The sequence below is a fragment of the Artibeus jamaicensis genome, unplaced genomic scaffold (assembly GCF_021234435.1).
Source record: "Artibeus jamaicensis isolate MK-2021 breed Jamaican fruit bat unplaced genomic scaffold, CSHL_Jam_final contig_1282, whole genome shotgun sequence".
Classification (NCBI taxonomy): Eukaryota; Metazoa; Chordata; class Mammalia; order Chiroptera; family Phyllostomidae; genus Artibeus; species Artibeus jamaicensis.
Window position 1 is genome coordinate 1 of NW_026521248.1, and position 27123 is coordinate 27123.

Consider the following 27123-nt stretch of genomic DNA (forward strand, 5'->3'; position numbering starts at 1 on the left):
ATGAGAAGGGTTTTAGGACCTCTGGCTAGGAGCTAGGGATGAAAACCAAAACATACATTTCCTATAATCTGTGTTATAGGAAAATACAATCACAATTGTATTTTCTGTTCACCCTCTGAGTAAGTGTAGGATCCATAATGATACACTTTCTCATTCTTGAAACTGGCAATTTGTGTTTTCTCTCCTTCTGTCTTCTTCTCCTTCTCTTTCTCCTCCCCCAACTTTTCCCTCCTCCTTCATCTCCTTCATTCCTCCTCCTTCTCTCTCTGGTTAGCCTGTCTAGAGATTTATGTTTTTTGTTTGTTTGTTCAATTTTTCTCAAAGAAACTGCTTTGATTTCACTGATAGATTTTTTTTGTTTGTTTTTCTATGGGTTCTATTTCACTGTTATCTGTTCTGTCTTTATAATTTCCTTCTTTATGCCTGACTTGGGCTTATTTTAGTCTTTTTCTACGTTTTAAGGTTGAAAGTTAGGTAATAGACTTGAGACCCCTTCTCTTTTCAAGACCCTTTCTCTTTTCAAATATAGGGATTTGACGATATAAATTAACATGCAAGTATTGCTTTAACCTACAGATATGGAGGGGCTGAGTTTTTGTTGATGTTCAATTCCAAATAATTTATTTTCCATCACTTGGATTGTTTGAAATGTATTATTAGCTTCCAAATATTTGAGTGTTTTTCAGATATCTTTATGTAATTATTTCTAATCCAATTTCATTGTGATCAGAGAACATTTCTTTCATGATATGAATAACGTTATATTTATTGAATGTTATATGGTAGCTTAGGATATGCTCTATTTTGGTAAATGTTCTACGTGCACTTGAAAAAATGTGCTACTAAGGAATATGTTTGTAAAGCTTCTTCACTCTGACTCTATAGCCTTCCTTTTACATGAGTATGATTTCTTCTTTTTAATTATTTTTCTTCTCCTGATTATAACAAATGATACCCAGTGGTGGCCTGCAGAGTAAACTCCGGTTTCTGGAATCTGTGAATGTATTAGATATTTTTTTAAAAAGTGGGTATATTCATTCTTAATGCTTAAGAAATGATCACTGAATCATGTTCGTAAACTAAACACAGACATTATTTGCACACACATGCACCCACACAAGAAAGAGTGTCATTAGGAAACCCGAAATTATGAGGGATTCTTGAAAGACAGGACAAGCAGAGGCTACCAGATTGGTTAATGCAGAGAATTTTAAACAGCTACAATAGAAAACCTGATCACATTCAGAGAAAGTCGGAGAGTAAATAAAATTGCAGCACTGTAGAGGGTCCTTGGTCAACTGTGAGATTAAAGAGTTACTGTGTGAACAGCAAGCCTGCTTCACCCTGCCCTGCTCTAACCCTCCCCCAGCCCTACTTACACAGGGCAGTATGCAACTGTGGCATGTGACCCTTTTCATCTCCCCAAACTACACTCCAAAGACAGTGAATGAGCTTAAGGCGATTACAGACCTGCAGAGAAGGGGAACAATAGGACACATCTACCTAGAAGTAAAAAGTATTAGTCTCCCAATGTCAGAAATATATTTATTTTGGCCACAGGGAGTGTCCCTTTCCTACCTATCAGCCATGCCATGTATCCTCAAAGGAAAACCCACTGAGTAATTCAGCACACTCCAGCCTTCCATTACAGCAGAAGCCCTGTGGTGAAATGGACACCACAACTCTAGATCAGATCTGTGCTAATTACCTCAGTCAATCAAGGAAGTCCTTTATGCCTAACTATAAAGGAACACAGGTTTGCCAAATGTATGAGGAAGATAAAAGTAAAAAGGACAATGAATGCACAGAACTATTTCCGGGCAGGGGAACCCAGATATAACACGGGAAACAGAAGAGAATTTTGCCAAAAATTCAAATTCACATTCTCAGAACTATAAGGGAAGAAAATGGATTTATAAAATAAAAATGTCTACTATACAAGGAATTAGAGGACAGATAAAGTCCTTGAAACATAGACATATTCTTGCGAAATTGGAAACATTAAATGTCAAGAGGTCAGAACAGCTTCTCCCCGCCTCACCCAGGCTGTGATGGAACCTGGAACATGCTGCTGGTGCACTGCCCACTTAGACCCCCCTGACACCCCCCCTTTACCACTCCCCCCCACCCCAGGGATCCTCCTTGTGCCCTCTCCGGAACACTCGCGAGAACTGGTCACTTTATCCGTCTTCAAGTCCCAGCTTCCATTTTCCGGTCCCATCTCAGAGCCCACCAGCAGTCTCTTGCTGCAGACAGCTGGAGCACCACCCCTCTGTGGCACCGCTGACTCACCCAGGGACGCGCCAAGGCTAACCTGCAACTCCAGCTCCTGCTTCCAGGACATCTTGGCTTTGGTGCCCCGCCCCGCACCCACGCCACTGAACATGGCGGCCGCATTCGCGCCCTGGCATGTGCGTCATAACTACCACCCCGAGTGTGAGGCCGCCATCAACAACCAGGTCAACTTGGAGCTGCACGCCTCCTACGTGTACATGTCCATGGCCTTCTACTTTGACCGTGAAGACGTGGCCTTGAAGCACTTCAGCCTGTTCTTCCTTCGGCAGTCGAACAAGGAGAGGGAGCACGCGGAGAAGCTGTTGTGGCTGCAGAGCCAGCGTGGTGGCAACCCCCGCCTGAGCAGCATCCCCAGGCCTGAGGAAGAGAACTGGGAGAATGGCCTGAGGGTCATGGAGTGTGCCTTGCACCTGGCGAAGAGAGTGAACCAGAGCCTGTTGAATCTGCACCAGCTGGCCACCGAGAAGAAGGACGGCCACGTCTGCAACTTCCTGAAGCGTCACTACCTGCATGAACAAGTGATGTTCATCAAAGAGTTGGGGGACCACATCACCAACCTGCGCAAGCTGGGGGCCCCGGAAGATAGCCTGGCAGAGTACCTCTTTGACAAGCTCACTCTGGGCGGCAGCAAGAACTGAGCCGGGACTGCCTTCCCGCCAGCCAGCTGCGGGGTGACTTTTCCTGGTCACCGTGCTGAGCTTGCTTGTTGCCATGCTGCCCTACAAAAGGTTCAGTTAAGTTTTTATGTTTGAATTTTATCATTACTTCCAAAAGTTATTGGTTGCTGAATAAGTAAAAGCATTCCATTGATTTGTGTGTGCAAAATCCTCGCCATTTAAGTTTTATAACAGGCATGCAGGATAACTTCAGTCACTCATGTCCCATCCCGTGCAGCTCGGGATCTTCAGGGATAGAGGGAGGAGGTGTTCCCTGGACCTTGGATGGATGTAGGGAGTATTCACTGAACCGTGGAGGAAGGTGGTGCTATCCTCTGGGACACTGGATGGAGGGAGGGGTGTTCCCTGGGCCCTGAATGGAGGGACGAGGTATTCCCTTGGCTTTCAATGGAGGGAGGTGCATTCTGTGACCCGGGTTGAGGGCGGACTACTGCCTGGACCCTGGTGGTAGCAAGTAGATAGTGAGGAAGTTCCCTGGACCCTGGATGGAAGGAGGGTGTATTTACAGGAAGGTTGATTAAGGAGGGGGGGTATCCCTGAACCCTAGAGGAGGGTGGGACTATTCTGTGGGACACTGCATGGAGAGAGGGAGTATCCCTGGGAACCTGGAAGGAGGGAGACAGTATTACCTGGCTGGATGATGGGAGAGGGTGTATTTTCTGAACCCTGGAGGAGGGTGAGGCTATTCTGTGGGACAGTGCAGGAAGTGACGGGGTGTATCCGTGTGACCTTCGATATAGGAAAGGGTCCTCCCTGAACCCTGGATGGAGGGAGGGGTTTTTCTTAGGGCTTGAATGAAGGCAGTAGGTACTCCCTGAACCCTGAATGGAGGGACGCATATTACCTGGGTGTTGGAGGGAGGGAAGGGCATTCTGTAGGACCCAGGATGGAACGTGCAGCTATTCCCTGCACCTTGCATAGAGGGCAGGGTTATTCCCTGAACCTCTGAGAAGGGTGGGGCTGTTTTGTGGGATCCTGGGTGGAGGGAGGCAGTATTTTCTGGACAGTGGAGAGATGGAGAGCGTATTTCCTGGGCCCTGAATGGAGGGAAGAGGTACTCCCAGGACCCTACACATAGAGGGAGGAAGTGGTCCCTGCACCCTGGATGGGGGGGAGGGTGTATACCCTGGACCTTGATGGAGGGAGAGGGTATTTCCTGGCCCTGGGGGAGGGTGGGGCTATTCTGTGAGACACTGGATGCAGGGAGGAGGTATACCCTGGGCCCTGGATGGTGAGAGGGGTATTCCCTGGAAGCTGGATGGAGGAAGGTTGTTTTCCTTGGACCCTGGACGAGGGTGGGGCTATTTGTGGCACAATGAACGGAGTGAGGGGATATACCAGGCACCGTGGAAGGAGGAATGGGTTATTCCCTGGACCTTTGATAGAGGGAGTGGGTATTCCCTGGGCCCTGTATGGAAGGTTGGACTGTTCTCTGAGCCTTGAAGGAGGGTAGGGGTGCTCCCTTAACCTTAGAGGAGGGTTGGGCTATTCTGAGGAACACTGGATGAAGGTGGGGGGTATTCACTGGGCTCTGGATGGAGGGATAGGCATTCCTTGGGACCCAGGGTGGAGTGGGGGTATACCATGGGCATTGGATGGAGAAAAGGGGTACTCCCTGAACCTTGGGAGTAGAGTGCTACATTTGTTGAAACCCTGTTTGGATTGGAGGAAGGCCATACTCCCTGGCACCTGAATGGAGGGAGGCAGTACTCCCTGCATCCTCTAAGGAGGGTGGGGATGTTTCCTGGACCCAGAATGGAGGGAGAAGGTATTCCCTGGTCCATGCAATGTACGGGGGTGTATTTCCTGGGACCTGGATGGACGGAGGAGGTATGCCTGGGACTCTAAATGGAGTGAAAGTGTATTCCCAGAGCCCTGGATGGAGTTAGGAGTTATTCCTTGAATCCTGCATGGGGGGGGGGGGCGACTTTCCTCGCAAGTCACCCCGTCTGCCACAGATGAGAGTAAACATGACAGAGATATGATGTGATCTGCTTGGGGAGGAGAAGTGGCTATTTTCTCAGAGGAAAAAGGCCGTGAGCAGTGGCCAGTTTCTCAGAGGAAAAAGGCGTTGAGCCCCCTCCTCCAGGGGCTTTTATTGGGTTGTAATACACAGGAATACAGGGCGGCAAGGTTCAAACAGTAGATAACATTTCAAAGAAATCTGAGGGCTTAGTATGCGTCAGAGTCTGTCAGGAACAGAGTTTTAGGGTTTCCTGCTCCGACCCTCATCATATGAATGAAAGCAGTCTTAGCAGAGCAGATTCCACAGGTCTATCAGCAAGTCTTTGTGATGCCAGATTTTTCCTCGGGACACACTCTAGCAAGGCAAGGAGCTGCGCCCTCCCCAACAGGAATTCAGGCTTAAGGGGACTAGAGCCAGGAAGCGCTCCCCCAGAAGACATGGGGACTCTGGCTTTGTCAAAGCAGGGGTGGGGGGGAGGGGCGAGAGTCCATTGCTCTTTGTTGCAGCCCCCCCGAATCCTTCCATGAAGGCCTCCCAAGTGATCATGTCTGGCCTAGGTTGCCCCTCCTCTGAGGGGTCTTACCAGTCCATGACTTCTGACCATGCTTTGGGGGCAGGGAGGAAACTTAGACAGCATTTGCCACCAGAGACAAGCCTTGTCTCCTGCGCCTGGCATTCCAAAGGTCCTCGCTCACTCATCCTTAAGCCACAGGGCGTAGAGAGTTACAATTCCTGAAACCAGGCAGAGTGGTCTACAACACCTGCAGGATGGTGGGCCTGTTCTGCAGTTCAGTGGATGGAGGGAAGTTGTTCGCTAGCTCCCTGGAATGGTTGGAGGGGGTGTTCCTGGGACCCTGGAATGAGGGAGTAGTGTATTCCCTGAACCGTGGTGGAGATGGGGGCCAGTCTGTGGGCCCCTGGATAAGGGACGGTGGTAGTCCTTGAACTCTGGATGGACGAAGGAATATTGCCTGGGCTCTGAATGGAGGGAGAGGTTATTCCCAGAACCTGGATGGAGAGAGCTGGCATTCTCTGGACACTGGATGGTGGGAGGGGTATTGCCTGAGCTTTGAATGGAGTGGGGGGGGGTATTCCCTGAGCCCTGTGTGGTGAGAAGGGAACTCCCTTGCTGTGGCTGGAGGGAGGATGCATTCCATGAACCCTGGAGGAGGGGACGGGGCATTCTGTGGGACCTAGGTTGGAGGAACAGGGTATTCCCTGGGCCCTGGATGGAGGGAGGGGCATTCTGTAGGACCCAGGTTGGATGGAGGGAGGCGGTATTTCTGGGCTCTGGATGGACAGAGAGGGTATTTCCTGGGCCCTGGATGGAGAAGCGTTTATTTCTTGGGCACTGAATGGAGAGAAGAGGTATTCGCTGGACCCTTGATGGAGGTAGCGGGCATTCCCTGTAGCCAGGATGGAGGGACGGGGTATTCCTTGGATCCTGGGTGGAGGGAGGTGGTCGTCCCTCAGCTCTGAATGGAGGGAGAGGGTATTTTCTGGACCCTGGATGGAGGGAGCAGTTATTCCTAGGGCACTGAATGGAAAGAGAAGGAATTCTGTGGACCCTGGATGGAGGGAGGAGCATTCCGTGGGACTCAGGATTGAAGGCATATTACCTGGACCTTGGATAGTGGAGAGATTGTTCCTGAATCCTGGAAGAAGCTGGCGCTATTCTGTGGGACACTGGAGAGTATGGAGGTATTCCCTGGATCCTGGATGGAGGGAGCGGGTATTCCCTGGGCTCTATGTGGAAGGAGGGGGTACTTCCTGGACCCTGGATGGAGGGAGTGGTTATTCCTTGGGCACTGAATGCAGAGAGGAGGTATTCCCTGGACCATACATAGAGGTGGGGCATATTCCTGGGCTCTGAATGGAGGGAGGGGGTATCCCTGCATGCTGGAAGGAATGAGGTGATATTCCTTGAACCCTCTAGGAGGATGGGGCTATCCTGGGGACACTGGGTGGAGGGAGGCAGTATACCTTGGGTCCTGAATGGAGAGAGATGATATTCCCTAGACCCTGGAGAGAGAGGGGGGTTTTCCTCGACCCTGGATGAAGAGATGGCAGATTCCCAGAACCTTGATGGAAGGAGGCTGTGTACCCTGGGGCATGAAAGGGAGGCGGAGTTTTCCCTGGACCCTGGACAGAGGTAGGGTGATTTCTTGAATCCTGGAGGAGGGTGGGGCTATTCTGTAGGACACTGTATGGAGGAAGAAATATCACTGGGATCCTGGAAAGAGGGAATGGTATTCCCTGGACCCTCAGTGGAGGGTGGGGGTATTCCCTGAACCCTCTATGGAGAAAATGAAAATCCCTGGACTGTGGATGGAGGGAAAGTGTATTCCCTGAACCTTGGAGGAGGGTGGACCATTCCCTGGGACCTAAATTGGAGGGAGTGAGTATTCCCTAGGTACTGGATGGAGGGAAGAGGTTTCCCTGGGCCCCAAATGGAGGGAGGAGGTATTCCTTGGACACTGGATGGGGGGGGGGAGGGAGTATAACCAGGACCCTGGGTAGAGGGTCTGGGTATTTATTGAACCCTGGGGGAGCTATCTTTGTGGGACCCTGGACAATGCTGAAGGTCAAATTTCTTATATTGAATATGAAGTAGCATAAATTTTCCTGCACGTTATCAGTGACTCAGTGCTTTGGGGAATGTACAGGGTGGGGGAGAGCTGAAGCTGGGAGGGCAGTTGAGAGATCTTGTAGCTGGTCCAGGTGAAACACACTGGGGGTTGAACTGTGGTGGTGACTAAGGAAATGAAGAGATGTGGGCAAATTCCACATGGACTGGATGAGCTGATAAGCTCTGCTTATGGGCCAGAGGTGAAGAGTGAGAAATGAGGAAAGTAACCTAAGTTCTGGTGCTTAGGATTGAATACCTGGGTTGATGGTAGCGCTGTTTATTAATTTGGGAATGTTTCTCCAGGGGGCGTGTCTGGGGTAGAAGGATGGGGCTGCCACATTATGTAAAACCTGAGAAGGCCATTGGACGTCCAGGTGGAAGCACCATGTAGTTCACTCTGAGACCGCTATAGACCCAGTGCTCCAGGTTTGTATTGGGGGCTGGGTGTGTAGGCACCCTTGGCTTAACAAGTACCAAGACTTCATACACACAGAAACAAAACATGTGTTCAGCGTAAATTCTATTGCTTTCCCACTCTGGGCATAACGACACTCTCATCAAGTAGGAAAGATGGGAACACTCCCCAGATCAAAGTTCCCAGATGTCAGTCAGGCCCAAGGCCCAACCTCTCCAGGAGGCCTTTCTAAAGGCAGTGATGTCAGTCCTGCTATGTTGACTCATTCATGCATGGTAGGTGTTATTTACCGACAGTGGGCCTTGATCATCTATCCACTAGCTAGATGCAGCTGATACAATAATATCTGTGTTTAAGGTGTGTACGTAGCAAAAGAAACTATTACGAACAAGTATGTGCCAGCAAATTAGATAATCTGGAAGAAATGAATAAATTTTGAGAACATACAATCTTTCGAAGCTGAATCAAGAAAAAACAGGAAAACTGAACAGATGGCTTACAACTAAGGAAATCAAGGCAGTTAATTTAAAACAAACAAACAAACAAAAAACCCACCTCCCAGTGAACAAAAGCCCTGGACCAGATAGCTTCACAGGTGAATTTTACTGAACATTCCAAGAACTAACATCTCTCCAAATGCTATTCCAAAACATTTCGAGAGCAGGGAAGGCTGCCAAGCTCACTTTACGAGGCTGTTTCAAGTAAATATTTCTTCTTGAGTGAACATTGCTGACTACATGTATACACCACGGTCATGTGGATTTGTTTTACTAACACTTGTACTTAGAATTTTTGTATCTAGGTTCACACACTGGGTGAGCCTATAGTGTAATTTCAACTCCATCGCTGACATTATTGACATTAAGTTGTCCATTACTAACAAGTACATTTCTGACCACAAATGTGTCCATTTTTTCCCACACCAACCTGTTTTCCAACTTTCCACATAACCAACCGGGAGGCCTAAAGTTCAATGACGACACTAACTGCCTGGAGTTAGATCCCACAGGTTAGGCGCTCAGTCCCACAGGATTGCCTCACATCCTGCACTTCAGGCACTGCTTACAAGTCTAGGTTCTCAGCTGTGCTTCTGACCAACAGGCTATGCATTGGAAGTTCCTGTGACCTCCTCCTCCTCAAGTTTGACAAGTTTCTGGAAGGGCTCACAGAACTCGGGAAAAGATTTTACTGGCTAGAGTACCAGTTTATTACAATAGGGTACAGCTCAGGATCAGCCAGGTGTAAGAGATGCATGGGCAAGGTATGGCAAGAAGGAACACAGAGCTTCCCTGACTGGTCTAGTTGCATGGGCCTCACAGGACCTCTGTGTGTTCACTGACCCAGATGCTCTCTGAACCCCTTCCTTGGGGGTTTTAATGAAGGCCTCATTACCATAGGTGTGATTAACCAAATCACTGGCCATCCCTGATTAAGTCAACCTCCAGCCCCTCTCCCCTCCCCCCTCCCCAGAGGTCAGGATGGAGGCCTGAAAGCCCCAACCCTCTAATAACACACTTGGTTCCCCTGGTAACCAGCCCTTCTTCCTTAGGTCACTCCCAAAAGTTACCTCATCATCATAAACTCACTTGTGGCTGAAAGGAGTTTGTTTTACATAGCCAGAGTCCCCTTTCACCTTTGTCTCTCCGGAGTGCTTTCCAAAGCTGGAGATAGAAAACAAGGAGTATAAGGAAATAGGCTTCTATCACTCATATGACTTCGCAAATGAGAAAGGTTTGAGGCCCTCTGGCCAGGTCTGTCACAGGGGAGGTAGTGGGGGCAGGCAGGGTGCTGGAGAAAAGAAGGTGAAGGGATTAGCCAAAGAACTCCTATGCATGAGCCATGGACCCAAACAAAGGTATGGGAATGGCCTGGTGGGGGGGGGGGTGCATGGAGGCGGGAAAAGGGACAAAAAGTGGGGACCACTGTAATAGTGTAAAGAATAAAAAATGAAGGAAAACGTTAAATGCCAGGTGCTCGGAACAGATTCCCCTTGCCCTCACCCAGGCTGTGATGGAACGTGGAACATGTTGATGGCACTCTGCCCACTTGGGCCCCCCTGAAGCACCCCTTCTGCTCCCTCAAGCCCACCCCCTTCAACCCTCGCGAGAGTAGTGAGTGCTCGCTTCTTCCTTCTTCCTGGCCCCATCTTCCATTTTCTGCTGCTACCTCAGAGCCAGCCGCCGGCGGACGCCTGTGTCCGGCCACACTGGTCGCCCGCCGCGGGGTCATTCCGAGGTCCCCACTGGCATCGCTGCCAACTGAACTCCAGCTGCCCTCACCGACCACCATGGGGATGATCCGGGGCCCGCGACGCCGCCGCCTTCACCCTCGCCGCTGCCCGATCCGCAGCCCGCCCCTCAGCCCTGGTCATGGCGCTCTGTTGGACGCCTTGGCGGGAGAGCCCGACCCGCAGGCCCTGCCGCCTGCACCTCTAGCCCTGCTTCCTGAGCCTCCCATGGAGGGGGTGGGGGCCCAGCCCCCCCAGCCCCCGCTGCCGCCTCCCTCGCTAGTGCACCAGAACTACTCCCAGGAATGCGAGGCCGCCCTCAACAAGCACATCAACCTGGAGCTCCACGCCTCCTACGTGTACCTGTCCATGGCCTTCTACTTCGACCGCCAGGAAGTGGCCTTGAAGCACTTCGCTACCTTCTTCTTGTGGCAGTGGAGGGAGGGATGGGAGCAGGTCCAGACGCTGATGCGGCTACAGAACCAGCGAGGGGGTCACATCCGCCTGAGCGATATCCAGAGGCCTGACCAAAGCCGCTGGGAGAGCGGCCAGATGGCCATGAAACACGCCTTGCAGATGGAGAGGATGGTAAACCAGAGCCTGCTCAATCTATTCCACCTGGCTACGGTCAAGAACGACGCCCACCTGTGTAATTTCCTGGAGCATCACCACCTGCGCCAGGATGTGAGGTTCATCAGAAACTTGGCAGCAAGTGTCGTCAACCTGCGCAGGCTGGGGGCCCCCGAAGATAGCCTGGCAGAGTACCTCTTTGGCAAGCTCACCCTGGGTGACAGCAATAACTGAGCCGGGACTGCTTTACCGATAGCCGCGGGGTCACTTCCCCTGGTCACCGTGCCGAGCATGCCTATTGCCGTATTGCCCTAGAAAAGGTTCACTTAAGTTTGTATGTTTGAGTTTTATCGTTACTTCCAAAAGTTATTGGTTGCTAAATAAGTAAAGGCGTTTTGTTGATTCGTGTGTGCGAAGTCCTTGCCGTTTAAGTTTTAAAACAGACATGCAGCAGTCACTTCAGTCACCCATGTCCCATCACGAGCAGCTCGGGATCTTCAAGGATGGAGGGAGGGTGTATCCCTGGGACCCTGGAGGAGGACGGGGTTATCCCCTGGACTCTCGATGGAGGGAGGGGGTAGTCCCTGAGCCCTAAGTGGAGGAAAGAGGTATTCGAAGGACCCTGGATGGAAGGAGGGGTATTCCATGGGACCCTGGATTGGGGGAGGGGCTGTTCTAGGAAACTGGAGGGAGGGAGGGGATATCCCTGGGACGCCAGAGGAGGATGAGGGTATTCCCTGGGCCCTGAATGGAAGGAGGAGGTATTTTGTGGACCCTAGATGGAAGGAGAGGGCACTCCCTGGACCCTGGATATAGGGAGGGGGTATCCCTGGCATCCTGGATAGAGGGAGAGGGTATTCCCTAGACCTTGTTGGAGGGTAGGGGTATTTCCTAAACCCTGGAGGAGGGTGAGGCTATACTGTGGGATATTGGATGGAGGGAAGGGGTATTCCCTCAGCCCTAAATGGAGGGACGAGGTGTTCCCTGGACCCTGGATGAAGGGAGTTCATATTCCCAGGATCCTGGAAGGAGGGAGGGGGTGTTCCCTGAACCCGGGAAGAGTTTGGGGCTATTCTGTGGGGCCCTGGACAGAGGGAAAGGGTGTTCCCTGGGACCTGGATGGAGGCAGCAGGTATTGCCTGGACCATGGAGGGAGGGAAAAGGTGTTCCCTCAGCCCAGAATGGAAGGAGGAGGTTTTCTCTGGACCATGGATGAAGGGAGGGTGTATTCCCAGGACCCTGGATGGAGGGAGGCTGTTTTCCCTGAACCCAGGATGAGGGTGGGGCTATTTCGCGAGACCCTGGATGGAGGCAGGGGCATTTGGTGGGACCAAGGATGTAGAGAGCGGGTATTTCCTGGGCCCTGGATGGAGGGAGGTGGTATTCCCTGGACTCTGGATGGAGGGAGGGATAATCCCTGAACCCTGGTTGGACGGAGAGGGTATTCCTTGGGTGCTGAATGGATGGAGGAGGTATTCCCTGGAGCCTGGATGGAGGGAGATGGTATTCCCTGTGCCCTGGAAGAGGATGGGGCTATTCTGTGGAACACTGGATGAGGGAGAGGCATTCAACAGCCTCTTCCTTTCAGGTGGGCTGCCTTTGGCCTCACCAACTCCACTAATCACTGCATAACTCGTTTGATTCATGTTGTTAAAGGAATGCTAGGTTTTGTCTTTGCACTCAGTCCCTCTTGGTCTTGTTGTTGTATGTGTAAACACCTACACATACATAGGGGCATGCGTACATACATACACACACACACGCACTATAAATTTGCATCACTGCCAATGTTTTGGAAGAAATCAGCACCTTTCTGGCTGGACAAACTCAAGGGATAACATTACTAAAGGAGCATCAAGTCATACAGCTGACAGTATTCGGCAGGTTAAGGAGCCTTTCCTCTTGAGTGGTTTGTCAGGTAAGAAACCAGAACTTGAGAACTCCATCCACATAAGTAAGGAAAAGGAAAAGCAAAATGTTTATATTCTACCTAAAGAATATGTCCCAACCCACTGACTGACATTGAAATAAATTCAGTTTAAAATCATTTTGGCAGAAAGCTACTAAATGATCAGATATTTCCTAGGGATTTGAGATTCCCTAAATATAAATACGTTTAACTGACCTTAAATACTGAGGGAGTTTGGTTTGTTTATTTGTTTGTTTGTTTGTTTTGGAAAAATGGCAAAAGCCTTCAAGGAAATAAATAAAAGGACATTGTTTATTTTTCAAGTATGAGCAAAAACTAAAGAATGAAAAGCTCACAAGGAAGGTGATTCTGTGAATAGCACACAGAAAACACTACACAAAACCTACTTTTGTAAGTGGTGTTTTTTACTGAGTTTTAACATTGGCTAGGTCAGGTCATTATATTTCTATGAATGGGAAATTCAGCATATAAACAATTGAGCATGAGAGAAAAGTTAAAAAACAACGAGAGAAAATTGCTCATCTCAAGTCATGAAGAAATGCGACTACATTAAAAAAACTTATTCTATGAACACTCCAGGTCAATATGACTGTGAGGCATAGAAAATTTTATAAGGATTATACTTTTCCCCCTAACTTGTCTGGAAAAACTTACACTCGATTTTATTGAAATAAAATATCTACAGCTTCAAGATGTTCTGGATCTGCAGGCTAACTTACATAATTGTACCAAATATATTTTCCCTAGACATAATTGTTATGAAGGAAAAGGGATGAACACTGCTGTAGCATCTTCTGTATTATTGACAATAGAAGGAAAAAATAAATAAAACATTATTGAATACATGTGAACACCTCAAAGTAAATATATTACAGCACATTCTTATTATCAACTCATCAGGAACTAATTTTATATTGCATGTATATATACATAATGGGGGTGAACAAAGGGAACTGAAACAGACTCTTGAGCCCAGGAGATCAAAGTCACTGCCACTTGCATTCACTCAGCACCAGGTTGGACTTACATTAGGTGTTAAATAGGTACCGATTAGATATGTGGTATGTTTGTGTCCTTCTAACTCCCTGTTCTTTATCTGTATTTGTTCTTGTGTTTACATCTAAATGAAATACAACAGTGTGGTGATGGCCAGAGGGAAAGGGGTGGAGGCCGGGTGGAGGTTGGCAAAGGGGGGAAGAAGAGGAAAATCTGTGATAATGTCAACACTAAAAATGAAGTTTGAAGAAGAAAGCCAAAGAAAAACTATTGGAGGCACTTCCCAGGGTTCTCTCAATCTCTCTATCGGTCTCCACAGCCACACAGATACAGTGTGCACAATTGCACGTGTTTTGAATCATGCCGAGTGTGATTGCTGCTGACTGGTCTGTCCAAGTGTAAAAAGGACAATTGTCCCATGTCCATGCGTATAGTCACAATGACTGATGTCAGCAGCTTCAAAAACGAAAATTTCCTTTTAAAGTGATGACTGGGAAATGAAAAATATTTTAATAGAATGAAACTTCAGCACCTTCAGTTTACTGAGGTCAGTGAGACCTTTAATGGCGGTTCATGAAACCAGAATAACTACATCAGAATAAACGATCACTTTCCTTTTCACAAGTTAATAAAAAAGGACAGATAATATTTAAATAATGTTTTCCACTACCTGAAAGAAAATTTATTTTATGAATGATCCAGAGAACTAAAGTGTGCCAACTGTTTCCTAAAGAAGAGTGGTCCGGACCTGAGATGGTCCACACATATCAGGGAATGAAGGCATGGCACTCGACAGAGAACTTGAATCTCAGCATACAGAGAAGAGGCAGCAAATGTATTGTCACTCAGAAGCGATTATGTTTAAGAGAAAAAGCATAATCTGAAGTGCAACTGAACCTTCTTAATTTTAATGTTATAGTTTTATTTGCATATCTCTGTAAATTGTTAGTTTTACAGCTATAAAGGCATACCTTTAAGCATAGAGATTTTTATACCTAGCTTTATGTCTGTGCATATTAAAGTAAAATGATAAGAATAATTTGTCACCTTTGGGTGTCTTTGATTTTTTTCCTTCTAAAGGAGTCCCAGTTTAAACACCTTCAACATCCACTCCCACTCACTTGCTTTAATTTGGAGAAATAATGAGACATGATGAGAAATGAAAAAATAAAGCTTTTAATGAGGCCTTCAACATTTTAACTAGTGTCCCTGAGCCCCTACTCTGTGAAATTCAGTATCAAAGCAGTTAAACAGTCTTTGCCCTGAAGGAGCTCATGGTGCAGCCAAACTTACCAAACTGCCCAGAGAGGAATCCAGATCAGAGTGTCACTGGCTGCTAATGACAAGATGTGTGCTTGCTGGAGCATGTTGCTGACTCTCAAATTCACAGCTTCTCGATCTGTAAAATATGGCCGGTGGTGGCAAAAAGTTAACGGACAGAGTATCTGTAACAACGAGGTAATAGAGTGTCAACCGCCCAGAGACAGATGATATTAAGGATTGATAAGATAATACTGATTTTGGATTGCTATCACTTTTCACTGCTGCTTTATTAAATGAGCTCTATACATATGCAAACACATGCAGAGTAAGTCACCAACTGCTGCTACTTATGATCTCCTTCCTTATATATATGTCATCAAGCCTACTGCGTGTATTAATTTTTAAAGGAAAGATTATACAGAACACTGACTAACACTTAGCTGCAAAACATGCATATGTGAGGAGTTTGTGGGACAGGCTTTTATATTAGAACCTATAAAAATACCTGGCATATAATAGGTACTCAATAGAAATATGTTGAATGAATGAATGAATGAAAGCTCATCACTGACACTGATCAGAACTCATTGTCTAATATCACCATTGCATAACTATTATTTTTGTAGCACTTTTAAATGATGAAGGGAACCAAAAGTCAAAACAGAGTCTTCACAAATTGTGGCACTAGAATTTTTATTTGTTGACTCTGCATTCATTATGAATAATACTGTGATAGATAATTTTATATGTCAACTTGACTGGGCCAGGGGATACCCAGATATTTAATCAAACCTTATTCTGGGTGCGCCTGTCAGGGTGTTTTTCTATGAGATTAATATTTAAAACAGTCCACTGAGTAAAGCAGATGGTCTTCCCTACTGTGGGTGGGCCTCATCTAATCAGTTGAAGGGCTGGCTAGAACAAAAATGCTGACCCAACTCTGAGTAAGAAGGAACTCCTCATTCTCAACTGCCTTTGAGTGGGGAACACTGTTTCTTTCCCCTGCCTTCAACTTCACTTCTTTGGTCTCGAACCTATTGGCCTTTGGACTGGACCTGCAACATCAGTTCTCCTGGGTCTCAGGCTTGCCAAATGCAGATTTGGGGAATTTTGAGCCTTCATAACCACACGAGACAATTCTTTAGTTTATAGACAGACAGATAGATAATACTCTATCGGTTCTGTTTCTCTGGAGAACCCTGACTTATACTAGTACAGTATAAACACTGACCACCAGCATTTCAAAGAAACCTTATTTTATAGTCTTATTTCATATTGTTTTAAAAAATATGATCTGCTCTTACATTATGTGTTTGTATTTAGTTTTCTACTCCTCATTAAAGAAAAAGTGGAAGGAATACTTTTGCTTATACATATGCGTATTTCCCTCATGGAATTTTGAGGTTCCCAGCCCATACTTATTCATTGATTTCCCTTTGAAAAGATAGTTTTTCAACCTTAGGTAAGGTAAAATTATAAGGATGAATTATTACATAATACTGCAACTTTTCTGGACAATGGAAAACTATTTGTTTGTTAATGAAAGTCCACTTTAATGAGAAAGTGGAACATTCTACAAAACCGAGGTTTCTTCTATTTAAATAGATTCTTATAGTGAGGTCTACAATGAAATCTCCAAAAGAAATTTGAAAAGTCTACAATTATATTAAGACTAAACACTGATGTAAGGAAATATAGATTAAAATTTTACCTCATTGAGCAACTGATCATGAAGTTCTTTTCCATGTCTAATGTATGATTTTGTCATTACAATCAACACATCAAATAGACACGGTTATTATTCTATTTTTATGTAATCAATAATTAAATGCCTCTAAAACTGGTTAGGTAACCAGTTTTACATTGTGATATTTGATCTTTTTCTTCATAAACACTGGTTGGGTGTGGGTGGGGTGGAGGATGGCAGAGGGGGAAAAGTGGAACAACTGTAAGAGCATAGCAATAAAATATTTAATAAAAGTTAAGTAGCACAAGCTTCCAAAGAGAAATAGACAACTCAAAAAAGGTACAGTAATCAAAACCATGGGAATAAAACTTTAAGTGAGAGCAGGCATTTTATTCATAATGATCAGACCATGCGAGAGCACTCATAATATTCTGTCACTCTGTGCTGTGTCTTGAGAGCAGAGCCATGTTTAATTCTTCCGTGTATCTCCAGAATCACAGTGTCCAACACATATTTGGAGCATATGTTTGGTGGTTGAATTAATCTTAAACGAATTAATTATAAATACCTAGGTTGGTCTTACATCTTCCACTGTAATATCCCTGAATTATAAGAACATTATTTTCTGGCCCTGGCTGGTGTAGGTCAGTAGATTGAGTGCGGGCCTGCGAACCACATGATCGTGGTTTGATTCCCAGTCAGGGCACATGCCTGGGTTGCAGGCCAGTTCCCAGCAGGGGACTCACAAGAGGCAACCATACACTGATATTTCTCTCCTTCTCTTCTCTCTTTCCCTTCCTCTCTAAAGATAAACAAATAAAATCTTAAAAAAAAGAACATATTTTCTCTTTCTAATTCCATATATGTGTAATATCTTAGATGGATTTACTTGGGTCAGAAAGGGGAGAAAGATGGCAGTTTTCTGTTTGTTTGTGTTTTGATCTGCTTCTGCACTAGAATACAAATCCCATGGGAACAGATGAAGTCTCTCTTTGTTACTAGTATTTGCCCAAACCTTAGACTAGTGCTGGGGCCTTTTTAGATAATAAGTGTTTGTTGAATGAATGAATGGTAATTTGAGATCAGTGGTATTCTCAACTACTGTGGCTTGTTCCTTAGAACTTAACAGAAAGCTTTTTTTTCTTTTTCTTTTTTTAAGGCTTGCTGAAAGGCAGTGAAACTACAAAGGAGTTTGGAGGGGATGAATACATCCACATGGTTAAGTACTTTCTCTGAGGATGTACCTAAATCTTCTGTTTCCTGCCAGAAGGAACTGAAGTCTGTGCTTACCTAAGAGGACAGAGACTGGCAAGCCAGGAGAAATGGGTGAAGGCCTCTGGGGGTTCAGTGAAGAGGTCACCGACACTCCACATTGGGGTGCAGACAGGGCAGGAGGAAAGTGTCTCCAGGACTGCCCTGAAAGATTAAGACAGGAGAGAGAATAAAGCGATTAAAGGACAAATTCCAAGGGTGAAAGATGGAGAGGTGCCCGAGTCCCTGAGTTGCGGGAGGCCCTGCTCTGCCACCAGCGAAATGTGAAACTGATCATGAGTGGGAGCAGAAAGCAGAGATCACTGGAGGAACAAGGTCTAGGAAGTCAGTGGGGCTGTCGGAACTGTCCTCATGTCCATGCGAAGTCATTCAAACAAAGCTTTGTGATATTAAATGTAACCAGTGACACCACAAAAGGGCTATGTTTAATGAAACAGTCACTTTAGGGCAATGTTCATATAAGTTGCTCTAAGAAATCATGCAGGTGATTAACTCAAAACAGTAGCACTTGTATTCCTGAACATTTTAAAATGTCATACCTGCCAGATGCTCAGCCCCGAGAGGCCCTGTCAGCCAGACTGGCACGGAACTTGGAAAGTGTCAATGCCGCTGGCCCCCTTAGTGCCCCCTAAAGCACCCCCAACAAAATGGCCGAGTCCTGACCCCGACCCCCAAGTCCCGCCCTGGTACCAGATCCTGCCTCCCGCCTCCCTCAACACTATTGAGTGGGTGGGTTATTCGGGTCCCACCTCAGAGCCAACTGCAGGGCCTGACGCCAGACACGTGAGCGACCCAGTGTTTCGCGCCACCGCAGAGACACACCGGTGCCCCGCAGCCTCCACAGGCATCCATCCATTGCAGAGACACGCTGGGGCCCCGCAGCCTCCACAGTTGCCCCTGCCACAGCCCACCCAGCAGCCTGGGATTGTGCACCACCACAGTCTTGCAGCCCCGCGTCTGCGCCTGAAGATATGGAGATGGTGCCAGGGCCCTCGTTTGTGCATCAGAACTACCACCCTGAGTGTGAGGCCGCCGTCAACAACCAAATCAACGTAGGCTTCCACGCCTCCTACGTGTACTCCTCCCTGGCCTTCTACTTCGACCGTGAAGACGTGGCCCTGAAGCACTTCAGCCAGTTCTTCCTGCAGAGGTCAAACAAGGAGAAGGAGCACGCGGAGAGGCTGATGCAGCTGCAGAACCAGCGGGGGGGCCGAATCCGCCTGCGAGACATCAGCAGTCCTCCCTGGGATGAATGGGAGAGTGGCCTGAGGGCCATGCATTGTGCCTTGCACCTGGCGAAGAAAGTGAACCAGAGCCTGCTGAGTCTGCACCAGCTGGCCACTGAGAAGGGGGACGGCCACCTGTGCCATTTCCTGGAGAGTCACTACCTGCACCAACAGGTGATGTTCATCAAAGAGTTGGGGGACCATGTCATCAAGCTGCGCAAGGTGGGAGCCCCGGAATCCGGCCTGGCAGAGTACCTCTTTGACAAGCTCACCCTGGGTGGCAGCAAGAAGAACTGACCCTGGACTGCCTTCCTGATAGCCTCGGGGTGACCTCCCCTGGTCACTGTGCTGAGCACGCCTATTGCCATATTGCCCTTCAAAACGTTCACTTAAGTTTTTATGTTCCAGTTTTACTGTTTCTTCCAATAAAGTTATTGGTTGCTAAATAAATAAAGGTGTGTCATTGATTCGTGTGTGTAAAACCCAGTCCTTCTAGGTAGTAAAACGGGTATGTAGGAGTCTCTCTTACCAACCATGCCCCATCACTTTCCAATCAGGAGAGGACCTCCATAGGGGGGAGGGGATATTCCTGGGGACCATGGATGGAGGGAGCAAATATGCTTTGGGAGCCTGGAAGGAGAGAACAGGTATTTCTTGGGACCCAGGGTAGAGGAGGTATCCCCTGAACCCTGGATGGAGGGAGGGTATATTCCCTGTATCCTGGATAGGGAGAGGGGTTATTCCCTGGATTTTGAATGGAGGGAGGAAGTATTCCCTGTACCCTGGAAGGGGGCAGGGAGTATTCTCCAAACCCTGGGTAGAGGAACTGGGTATTCTCCTGAACCCTAGAGGAGGGTGGGGCTATTTAGTGGGACCCTGGATGGAGGGAGTAGGTATTCCTTGGGACCATGGAAAATACGGGATTAATCTTCCCCTTATAAAACATGTGGTATATGGCCCGGAGTGGTGAGATGGATGGTCTGGGGCCCTGGTGAATATAGGTGCATGCTCATGCTGAAACTATAAAGCCTGGCCTTAAAATTATTGCTGTGTTTGGCACTGGAGAAACAATAAAGAGAGTGAAATTGGGCAAGAATTCATTTTACCTGAAATTCTTTAGTTTACTAAAATATGAAAATGTTATGGGACTAATAGCTACATAACTGATATTACATAATAAGTTCTGACCAGTGTCAGTGATAAGCTTTCATTCATTCATTCATTCATTCATTCATTCATTCAACATATTTCTATTGAGTACCTATTATATGCCAGGTATTTTTATAGGTTCTAATATAAAAACCTGTCCCACAAACTCCTCACATATGCATGTTTTGCAGCTAAGTGTTAGTCAGTGTTCTGTATAATCTTTTCTTTAAAAATTAATACACGCAGTAGGCTTGATGACATATATATAAGGAAGGAGATCATAAGTAGCAGCAGTTGGTGACTTACTCTGCATGTGTTTGCATATGTATAGAGCTCATTTAATAAAGCAGCAGTGAAAAGTGATAGCAATCCAAAATCAGTATTATCTTATCAATCCTTAGTATCATCTGTCTCTGGGCGGTTGACACTCTATTACCTCGTTGTTACAGATACTCTGTCCGTTAACTTTTTGCCACCACCGGCCATATTTTACAGATCGAGAAGCTGTGAATTTGAGAGTCAGCAACATGCTCCAGCAAGCACACATCTTGTCATTAGCAGCCAGTGACACTCTGATCTGGATTCCTCTCTGGGCAGTTTGGTAAGTTTGGCTGCACCATGAGCTCCTTCAGGGCAAAGACTGTTTAACTGCTTTGATACTGAATTTCACAGAGTAGGGGCTCAGGGACACTAGTTAAAATGTTGAAGGCCTCATTAAAAGCTTTATTTTTTCATTTCTCATCATGTCTCATTATTTCTCCAAATTAAAGCAAGTGAGTGGGAGTGGATGTTGAAGGTGTTTAAACTGGGACTCCTTTAGAAGGAAAAAAATCAAAGACACCCAAAGGTGACAAATTATTCTTATCATTTTACTTTAATATGCACAGACATAAAGCTAGGTATAAAAATCTCTATGCTTAAAGGTATGCCTTTACAGCTGTAAAACTAACAATTTACAGAGATATGCAAATAAAACTATAACATTAAAATTAAGAAGGTTCAGTTGCACTTCAGATTATGCTTTTCCTCTTAAACATAATCGCTTCTGAGTGACAATACATTTGCTGCCTCTTCTCTGTATGCTGAGATTCAAGTTCTCTGTCGAGTGCCATGCCTTCATTCCCTGATATGTGTGGACCATCTCAGGTCCGGACCACTCTTCTTTAGGAAACAGTTGGCACACTTTAGTTCTCTGGATCATTCATAAAATAAATTTTCTTTCAGGTAGTGGAAAACATTATTTAAATATTATCTGTCCTTTTTTATTAACTTGTGAAAAGGAAAGTGATCGTTTATTCTGATGTAGTTATTCTGGTTTCATGAACCGCCATTAAAGGTCTCACTGACCTCAGTAAACTGAAGGTGCTGAAGTTTCATTCTATTAAAATATTTTTCATTTCCCAGTCATCACTTTAAAAGGAAATTTTCGTTTTTGAAGCTGCTGACATCAGTCATTGTGACTATACGCATGGACATGGGACAATTGTCCTTTTTACACTTGGACAGACCAGTCAGCAGCAATCACACTCGGCATGATTCAAAACACGTGCAATTGTGCACACTGTATCTGTGTGGCTGTGGAGACCGATAGAGAGATTGAGAGAATCCTGGGAAGTGCCTCCAATAGTTTTTCTTTGGCTTTCTTCTTCAAACTTCATTTTTAGTGTTGACATTATCACAGATTTTCCTCTTCTTCCCCCCTTTGCCAACCTCCACCCGGCCTCCACCCCTTTCCCTCTGGCCATCACCACACTGTTGTGTTTCATTTAGATGTAAACACAAGAACAAATGCAGATAGAGAATACAAATACAGAAAAACACTTTAATAAACTGGGTAATACCTATGCCTCAGTGGCTGAACAATCAGCATGGTGGATCTTCACTGAAATCCTCCTGAGCATGCTGGCTGGCCTCCCATGGCACATCTCTCCTGCTTCTGTCTCAAATTGGATGTGGCTTCAGAACCAGTGGAACCGTGCACAGCCCTTGAGGAAAGCTACCTGGACTGACGTTGATGCCAGGGCAAGGCAGTGGTATGACAGGCCCTGGCAGTTAAGCAGCTACTCCATATGGGATGGCTTGGGGTGGCTCACAGCTGAGGCCATGGAGCTGGCTGTACCAGCTCCCCTTTGCATTGAGAACCCCAAAGGACAAGCCCAGGTGAGATGGACTCTGACAGGTCTCTGTCAGACCCATATTCTTGGTCACTGCTGGGAAGGTCCGGAATGGTGCAGTTCCCACTGGTTTCCTCTGGATGGGTGGCCCACATGGGTGGCCTTAGTTGTATGAAAATTGGACTAGGCATTGTACCTAGGGGTAGCCTAATTGCCTCTGTTTTGGCTGTGTGCTATTGCAGCTTGTACTGCTGCAGCAGCAGCGCTTGTTTTAATTACTTATTGCTGTAGCAAGAGATGTCAAACTCATTTTCACCAGGGACCACATCAGCCTCGTGGTTGCCTTCAAAGGGCTGAGTGTAATTTTGGAACTGTATTAATGTAACTACTCCTTAACAGTTGAGCGAGAGCTCGGCGCTGCTGCTGGGTAGAAACAAGGTGCCAAGCCAGATAAAACAAGGTGGAGAGCTGGATTCAGTCTGTAGGCCTTGTATTTGCCACCTGTGCTGTAGCCTATACTGCTGTCGTGGTTTATGGGTGTAGGGCTCTGCCCTCCTTGTCTAGAGAACCCTGTGGAATACATCCTCGGGTTATACGGTGAGGTGCCCAGAAGGGGTAGGTTGTAGGGTAAACAAAGGCAGTCTGGCTTCTTCACCCAGGTGTCTAGGCAAATCAGGAGAGCAGTTTCCCATAATCTGGAGAACGGGCCTGATGTGCAGTGTTCTCATAGCCTTGAGACTGGGCCCAATAAACTGTTCCCATAGCCTTGAGTGGGCTCGCATGCCTAGTAGGAAGCTCTGTTTCATAACTCTGTTGGCATCCTGCTGGCTTTGTTTGTCTCTAAAAGCTAACAAAATAAAAACTCCCCGCTGGGCGCCATACAAAAGGAGCAAAGAACATACAAAAAAGATACAAAGGGACACAGCTTACAGCATGCATGGCCCGCCCACCGGTGAATAAAGGTATGTCAAACATCCCCATGGCTCCGTGCACTTTCTTCCATCTCCAGGAATCTAAAGTGAACCTGCTAGGCCTTAACCAACTGCAACACATGAGCCTAGTCAAGCCATAGACTTAAGGGCAATAATAAATGGTTATTATTTTAAACCATTGTGTTTTAAAGTAGTTATGGAGCATTTTTGTAGCAAAAGACAGTAAATGTATGTGGCCCTTAAGTTCCTTCCTCCTGCTGTTTTCTGAAAATCATCTTTAAAATTAGTTCTTCCCACCAAAATCGAGAGCGATAGCTTCTCCTGCTTGTTTTTTCATAGCATTCTTTACTTCACTTAGCCTAAGTCCACTTTTCTCTTGGTCATCTCCCAGAACTTTTCAGTTAATTGTCCTTGAAACTCTGACTCTAATTTCCTTCTTTCTGATTTCTTACCTATCCCCTTTTCTCTTTTCAAATTATTTTTACAAATATGTTTTGGCAGTTTTCATTTTCACCTTATACCCTGTTCTTTATCTCACTCACATCTACTCAGTGGTATGCTGGAGTCACCTTGTACTGGTCGGTCAAAGCTAACTGTTCCATTTTCAGGAATTTTTGTAAGCCAAATATTAAACACAAATGTCTTTGAAATCATCTATGGTAGAAGTATTTACACCACAGGAATTGTCAAACTACAAATCAGATTTCCTTCCCCACCTACAGAGATTTGGTTGTTAAATATTCGTTAGGACAGCATATTTTATTGGCAAAACTCATTCTCCTAACAATCTCTGTCAGAGGGACAGACACACTGCCTGTAAGGCTGGGGGACTGAGAGGAGGCAGATAAAAGTGGTAGAATCTCTAGCTTTTGATTTCCTATCCATCTGTCCCATAAATGCAGGGATTTCTACAGCACCATTTCTGTAGTCTGCCTCTTTACTGGAGAAGGCGTATGTACTCAAATGTGACCAAAAGTCTAGCAAAACTTTTTCTTCATTGAGGGTATAATGAAAATCAGTTAATCCTTAGCCTTCAAAGACACTTTTGTTTAATAAGTTTACCATTGTATCAGAAGATGAAAAACGAAATATTTTCTTTGATCCTTGACAGCTGGAGAAGAAAGCAAAATGAGATGCTCTCAGGACTTTGTATCTGGAGGTAGTGATGGGAAGAATTGGGAGAATTTAGAATTTATTCAGCTGCCAGTGTTGGTGGCAGATAGCCCTTACCCACTTGGTTTTCTTTGGTATCACTTGGCTTTCTGATGCCCCAGCTTCCCTCTGTTCTTTCCTGTTTTTCACTCCTGGTTCTCCAGCCTTCCCGTCAATTCTTTCAGGCATTGTATACCTTTGCAATAAATCTTGTTTTGATGGAGTTAAAGTCAGTTTTTGATGTTTGCAATTAAGTACCCTGACTGAAAGAAGTGGTGTGCTGAGAAATCCACAGGAGTGCTGCCACCTGGTACCAGGGTTATGGAGTATATGTTGGTGCCACTAGTTGGTGTTGGTGCCTGGTTTATGTCATCATGTTCCCACCAAAGGAATGTCCTAAATTGAAAAGAATGTAGCTGAATTTCACTTTCAATTATGCTTCTTCTATAACCCCTGAGCTCTTTATTTAAAGAACTAACATAACAATAAAGTATATGTGGTATGGAAAAAGGATATATACTATAGAGGAAGGGATATAGTCGCTAACACTGAGAGAAATGAGATAGATGTTTCTCTCATTAATTTTTGATTATTTTCAATCATGGCCTGATCTAATATCTTCCTCACACTCCCCTTGCTTAAGTAGAGTAAAATTAACTCAATATTTATTGGCTGCTTACTCTCTGGGTGACTGGCTTTGGCTCCTGGACTCTTAGGCAACTTTGCATCAAAAGCACTAGCACCATTTAGTTTTTTATCTAGGAAGAGGTAGATACAGTAATGACTGTATTTTCTTAGCACCTAGATTAATATTAGAAGAATGGCACCATCAGCCTGCCTTGTGACATCTAGCAGAAAGTAGGACTCTGGATATCTGTCTTATATTTTGTCCTTTCTTGTGTCAAAGCAAAAGCAGAAGGAAATGCAGGTAGTGGCAAAGTACTTCAGGTGTTCCTGTTTTCTAATCAAGAGGGAGTTTTACTCTGCCAAAAGAGCTTTGAATATTCTTACACTTCCTTCGAGAATGCTGCATTGGAATTGCTTACTCCTGATAGTTGGTGTGCATAAAATATTGGTCTACCTCACATTCAGCTGCTTTTCCTATTTGTAGTACTGCAACAGGTTTATGTCCAATGGACTCAGGCATTCCAATACATTCTATTTTACAGTCTTCCTAGAAAAAAAAAGACGCATATGTTTATAATTGTATAAACTGCATTACCAAGTTTTCTCCTGACAGGAGAGAGCTTACATTTCTGACACTTTGTTTCTCCTCCACTATCATGGTCTTCCAGTGCAGGTGTCATGGGACACATTAATATTTTGCTATTACCAATATTCTGTAACATTATATTCCAGGTGCATTTGTTCTGTAGGCAACAGAGATATTCTTAGAAGCCATTCCTACATACTAGAATAAGTCACAATATCCTAATTATACACAGAAATTACTGTCAACCACATAAAACACTTTGCTGACTAAATCCACATTCCTATACTAAGTACATTCCTAGGAGCCCTCCAAGGTCTTTGGATGTATAGATGTTTCATGTTATTAACAGTGACCCTCAGGTTTAAGCTTCATTTGCTTCACAGTTAAATCCATCTCTTAGTTTGATGTAAGATTATGTTATTTTTTTTTCTCCAAAGGGATAGTCATATGTTTCAAAATCATTTATGGAGTGATGTATCCTTACTTAATTTACAATTTCACTGTTATCATACACTCAATTCCCATATATAATAAGGCCCTTTCTGGACTCTATTTTTCCACCACTATATTTGTCTCTGCTTGTGTCCTTATCACACTGTTTTATTTCCAATGACTTTGTAATATATTTTGATGACCGGTAGAGCAAAAGCTGCCACTACACTATTTAATGTAGATGCTTAAAATGAGCTTACCAAGTTCTGTGAAAATTCCACCTGGGATTTTGATCAGAATCACATCTAATTTAATCAAGTCATCACTTAAGATTTTCTTAAACTCTCCAGGATTAGTTGCAGTTTGTAGGCTTCCTTCTCAGCAAGTCTAAAAACTTAGCAAGCCTTTAATTTTTTCCCCACTTTCTTCCCTGTTCAACTCCAGCTATGATGTCAATATCTTCTGGAAATTCAGATCTAGGTTGCTATCCGACATTGTCTTTTAACAGTCAACACTCACTTGTCTCAAATCTAACTTTTAGTCATCTTTTTGACTCACCATTGCTTCTTGTATCTCAATTCCACTTAGATTTATTTTCTTCTGATTAATATGTCAGAGAGTATTTGATGAAGGGTTTTAATGCTTGAGATGTTCTGAATCATTTCCGCCTGATACTATCTTTCCTTTGCCCTCACACTTGAGTGATAGCTGAATAGAGTATTGGAAATCTGAGGGCAATGTTATTTTCTGTCAGTACTTAGAAGATACTACTCCATGTCTCCTTTACCTAATGATGCCAGTAAAAATTTTGGTGTTACATTCTTAACCATTTATAAGTGTTGTTTTTTTCTCGCTGAAGGTTTTTGGTTATTTTTGCTAAATCCTGGTTATCTGGAATACGTATTACACTCTGTGAGTGAAACACTTTTTAAAAATTATCCTGCTTAGTTCTCAGCAGGTCTTTCCCATTTGTGGACT

At 45.4% G+C, this 27123-nt stretch overlaps 3 protein-coding genes across 3 annotated transcripts; all 3 read left to right on the plus strand.

Annotated features, from left to right (window-relative positions):
- The first annotated feature begins 2384 nt into the window (after nucleotides 1-2384).
- Nucleotides 2385-2933, plus strand: LOC128627655 (ferritin heavy chain-like). Its single transcript, XM_053666706.1, has one exon. It carries the CDS (start codon nucleotides 2385-2387, stop codon nucleotides 2931-2933), a length of 549 nt encoding a protein of 182 aa, XP_053522681.1.
- A 7336-nt stretch (nucleotides 2934-10269) lies between these two features.
- LOC128627659 (ferritin heavy chain-like) lies at nucleotides 10270-11013 on the plus strand. Its single transcript, XM_053666726.1, has one exon. The coding sequence runs from the start codon at nucleotides 10270-10272 to the stop codon at nucleotides 11011-11013; it is 744 nt and encodes a 247-aa protein (XP_053522701.1).
- A 7885-nt stretch (nucleotides 11014-18898) lies between these two features.
- LOC119043839 (ferritin heavy chain-like) lies at nucleotides 18899-19450 on the plus strand. The gene has a single exon (XM_053666710.1). The coding sequence runs from the start codon at nucleotides 18899-18901 to the stop codon at nucleotides 19448-19450; it is 552 nt and encodes a 183-aa protein (XP_053522685.1).
- The last annotated feature ends 7673 nt before the right edge of the window (nucleotides 19451-27123 follow it).

What these genes read in the sequence shown, in the direction of transcription:
- LOC128627655 (XM_053666706.1), top strand. Translation starts at nt 2,385, where the DNA reads ATGGCGGCCGCATTCGCGCCCTGGCATGTGCGTCATAACTACCACCCC.
- LOC128627659 (XM_053666726.1), top strand. Translation starts at nt 10,270, where the DNA reads ATGGGGATGATCCGGGGCCCGCGACGCCGCCGCCTTCACCCTCGCCGC.
- LOC119043839 (XM_053666710.1), top strand. Translation starts at nt 18,899, where the DNA reads ATGGAGATGGTGCCAGGGCCCTCGTTTGTGCATCAGAACTACCACCCT.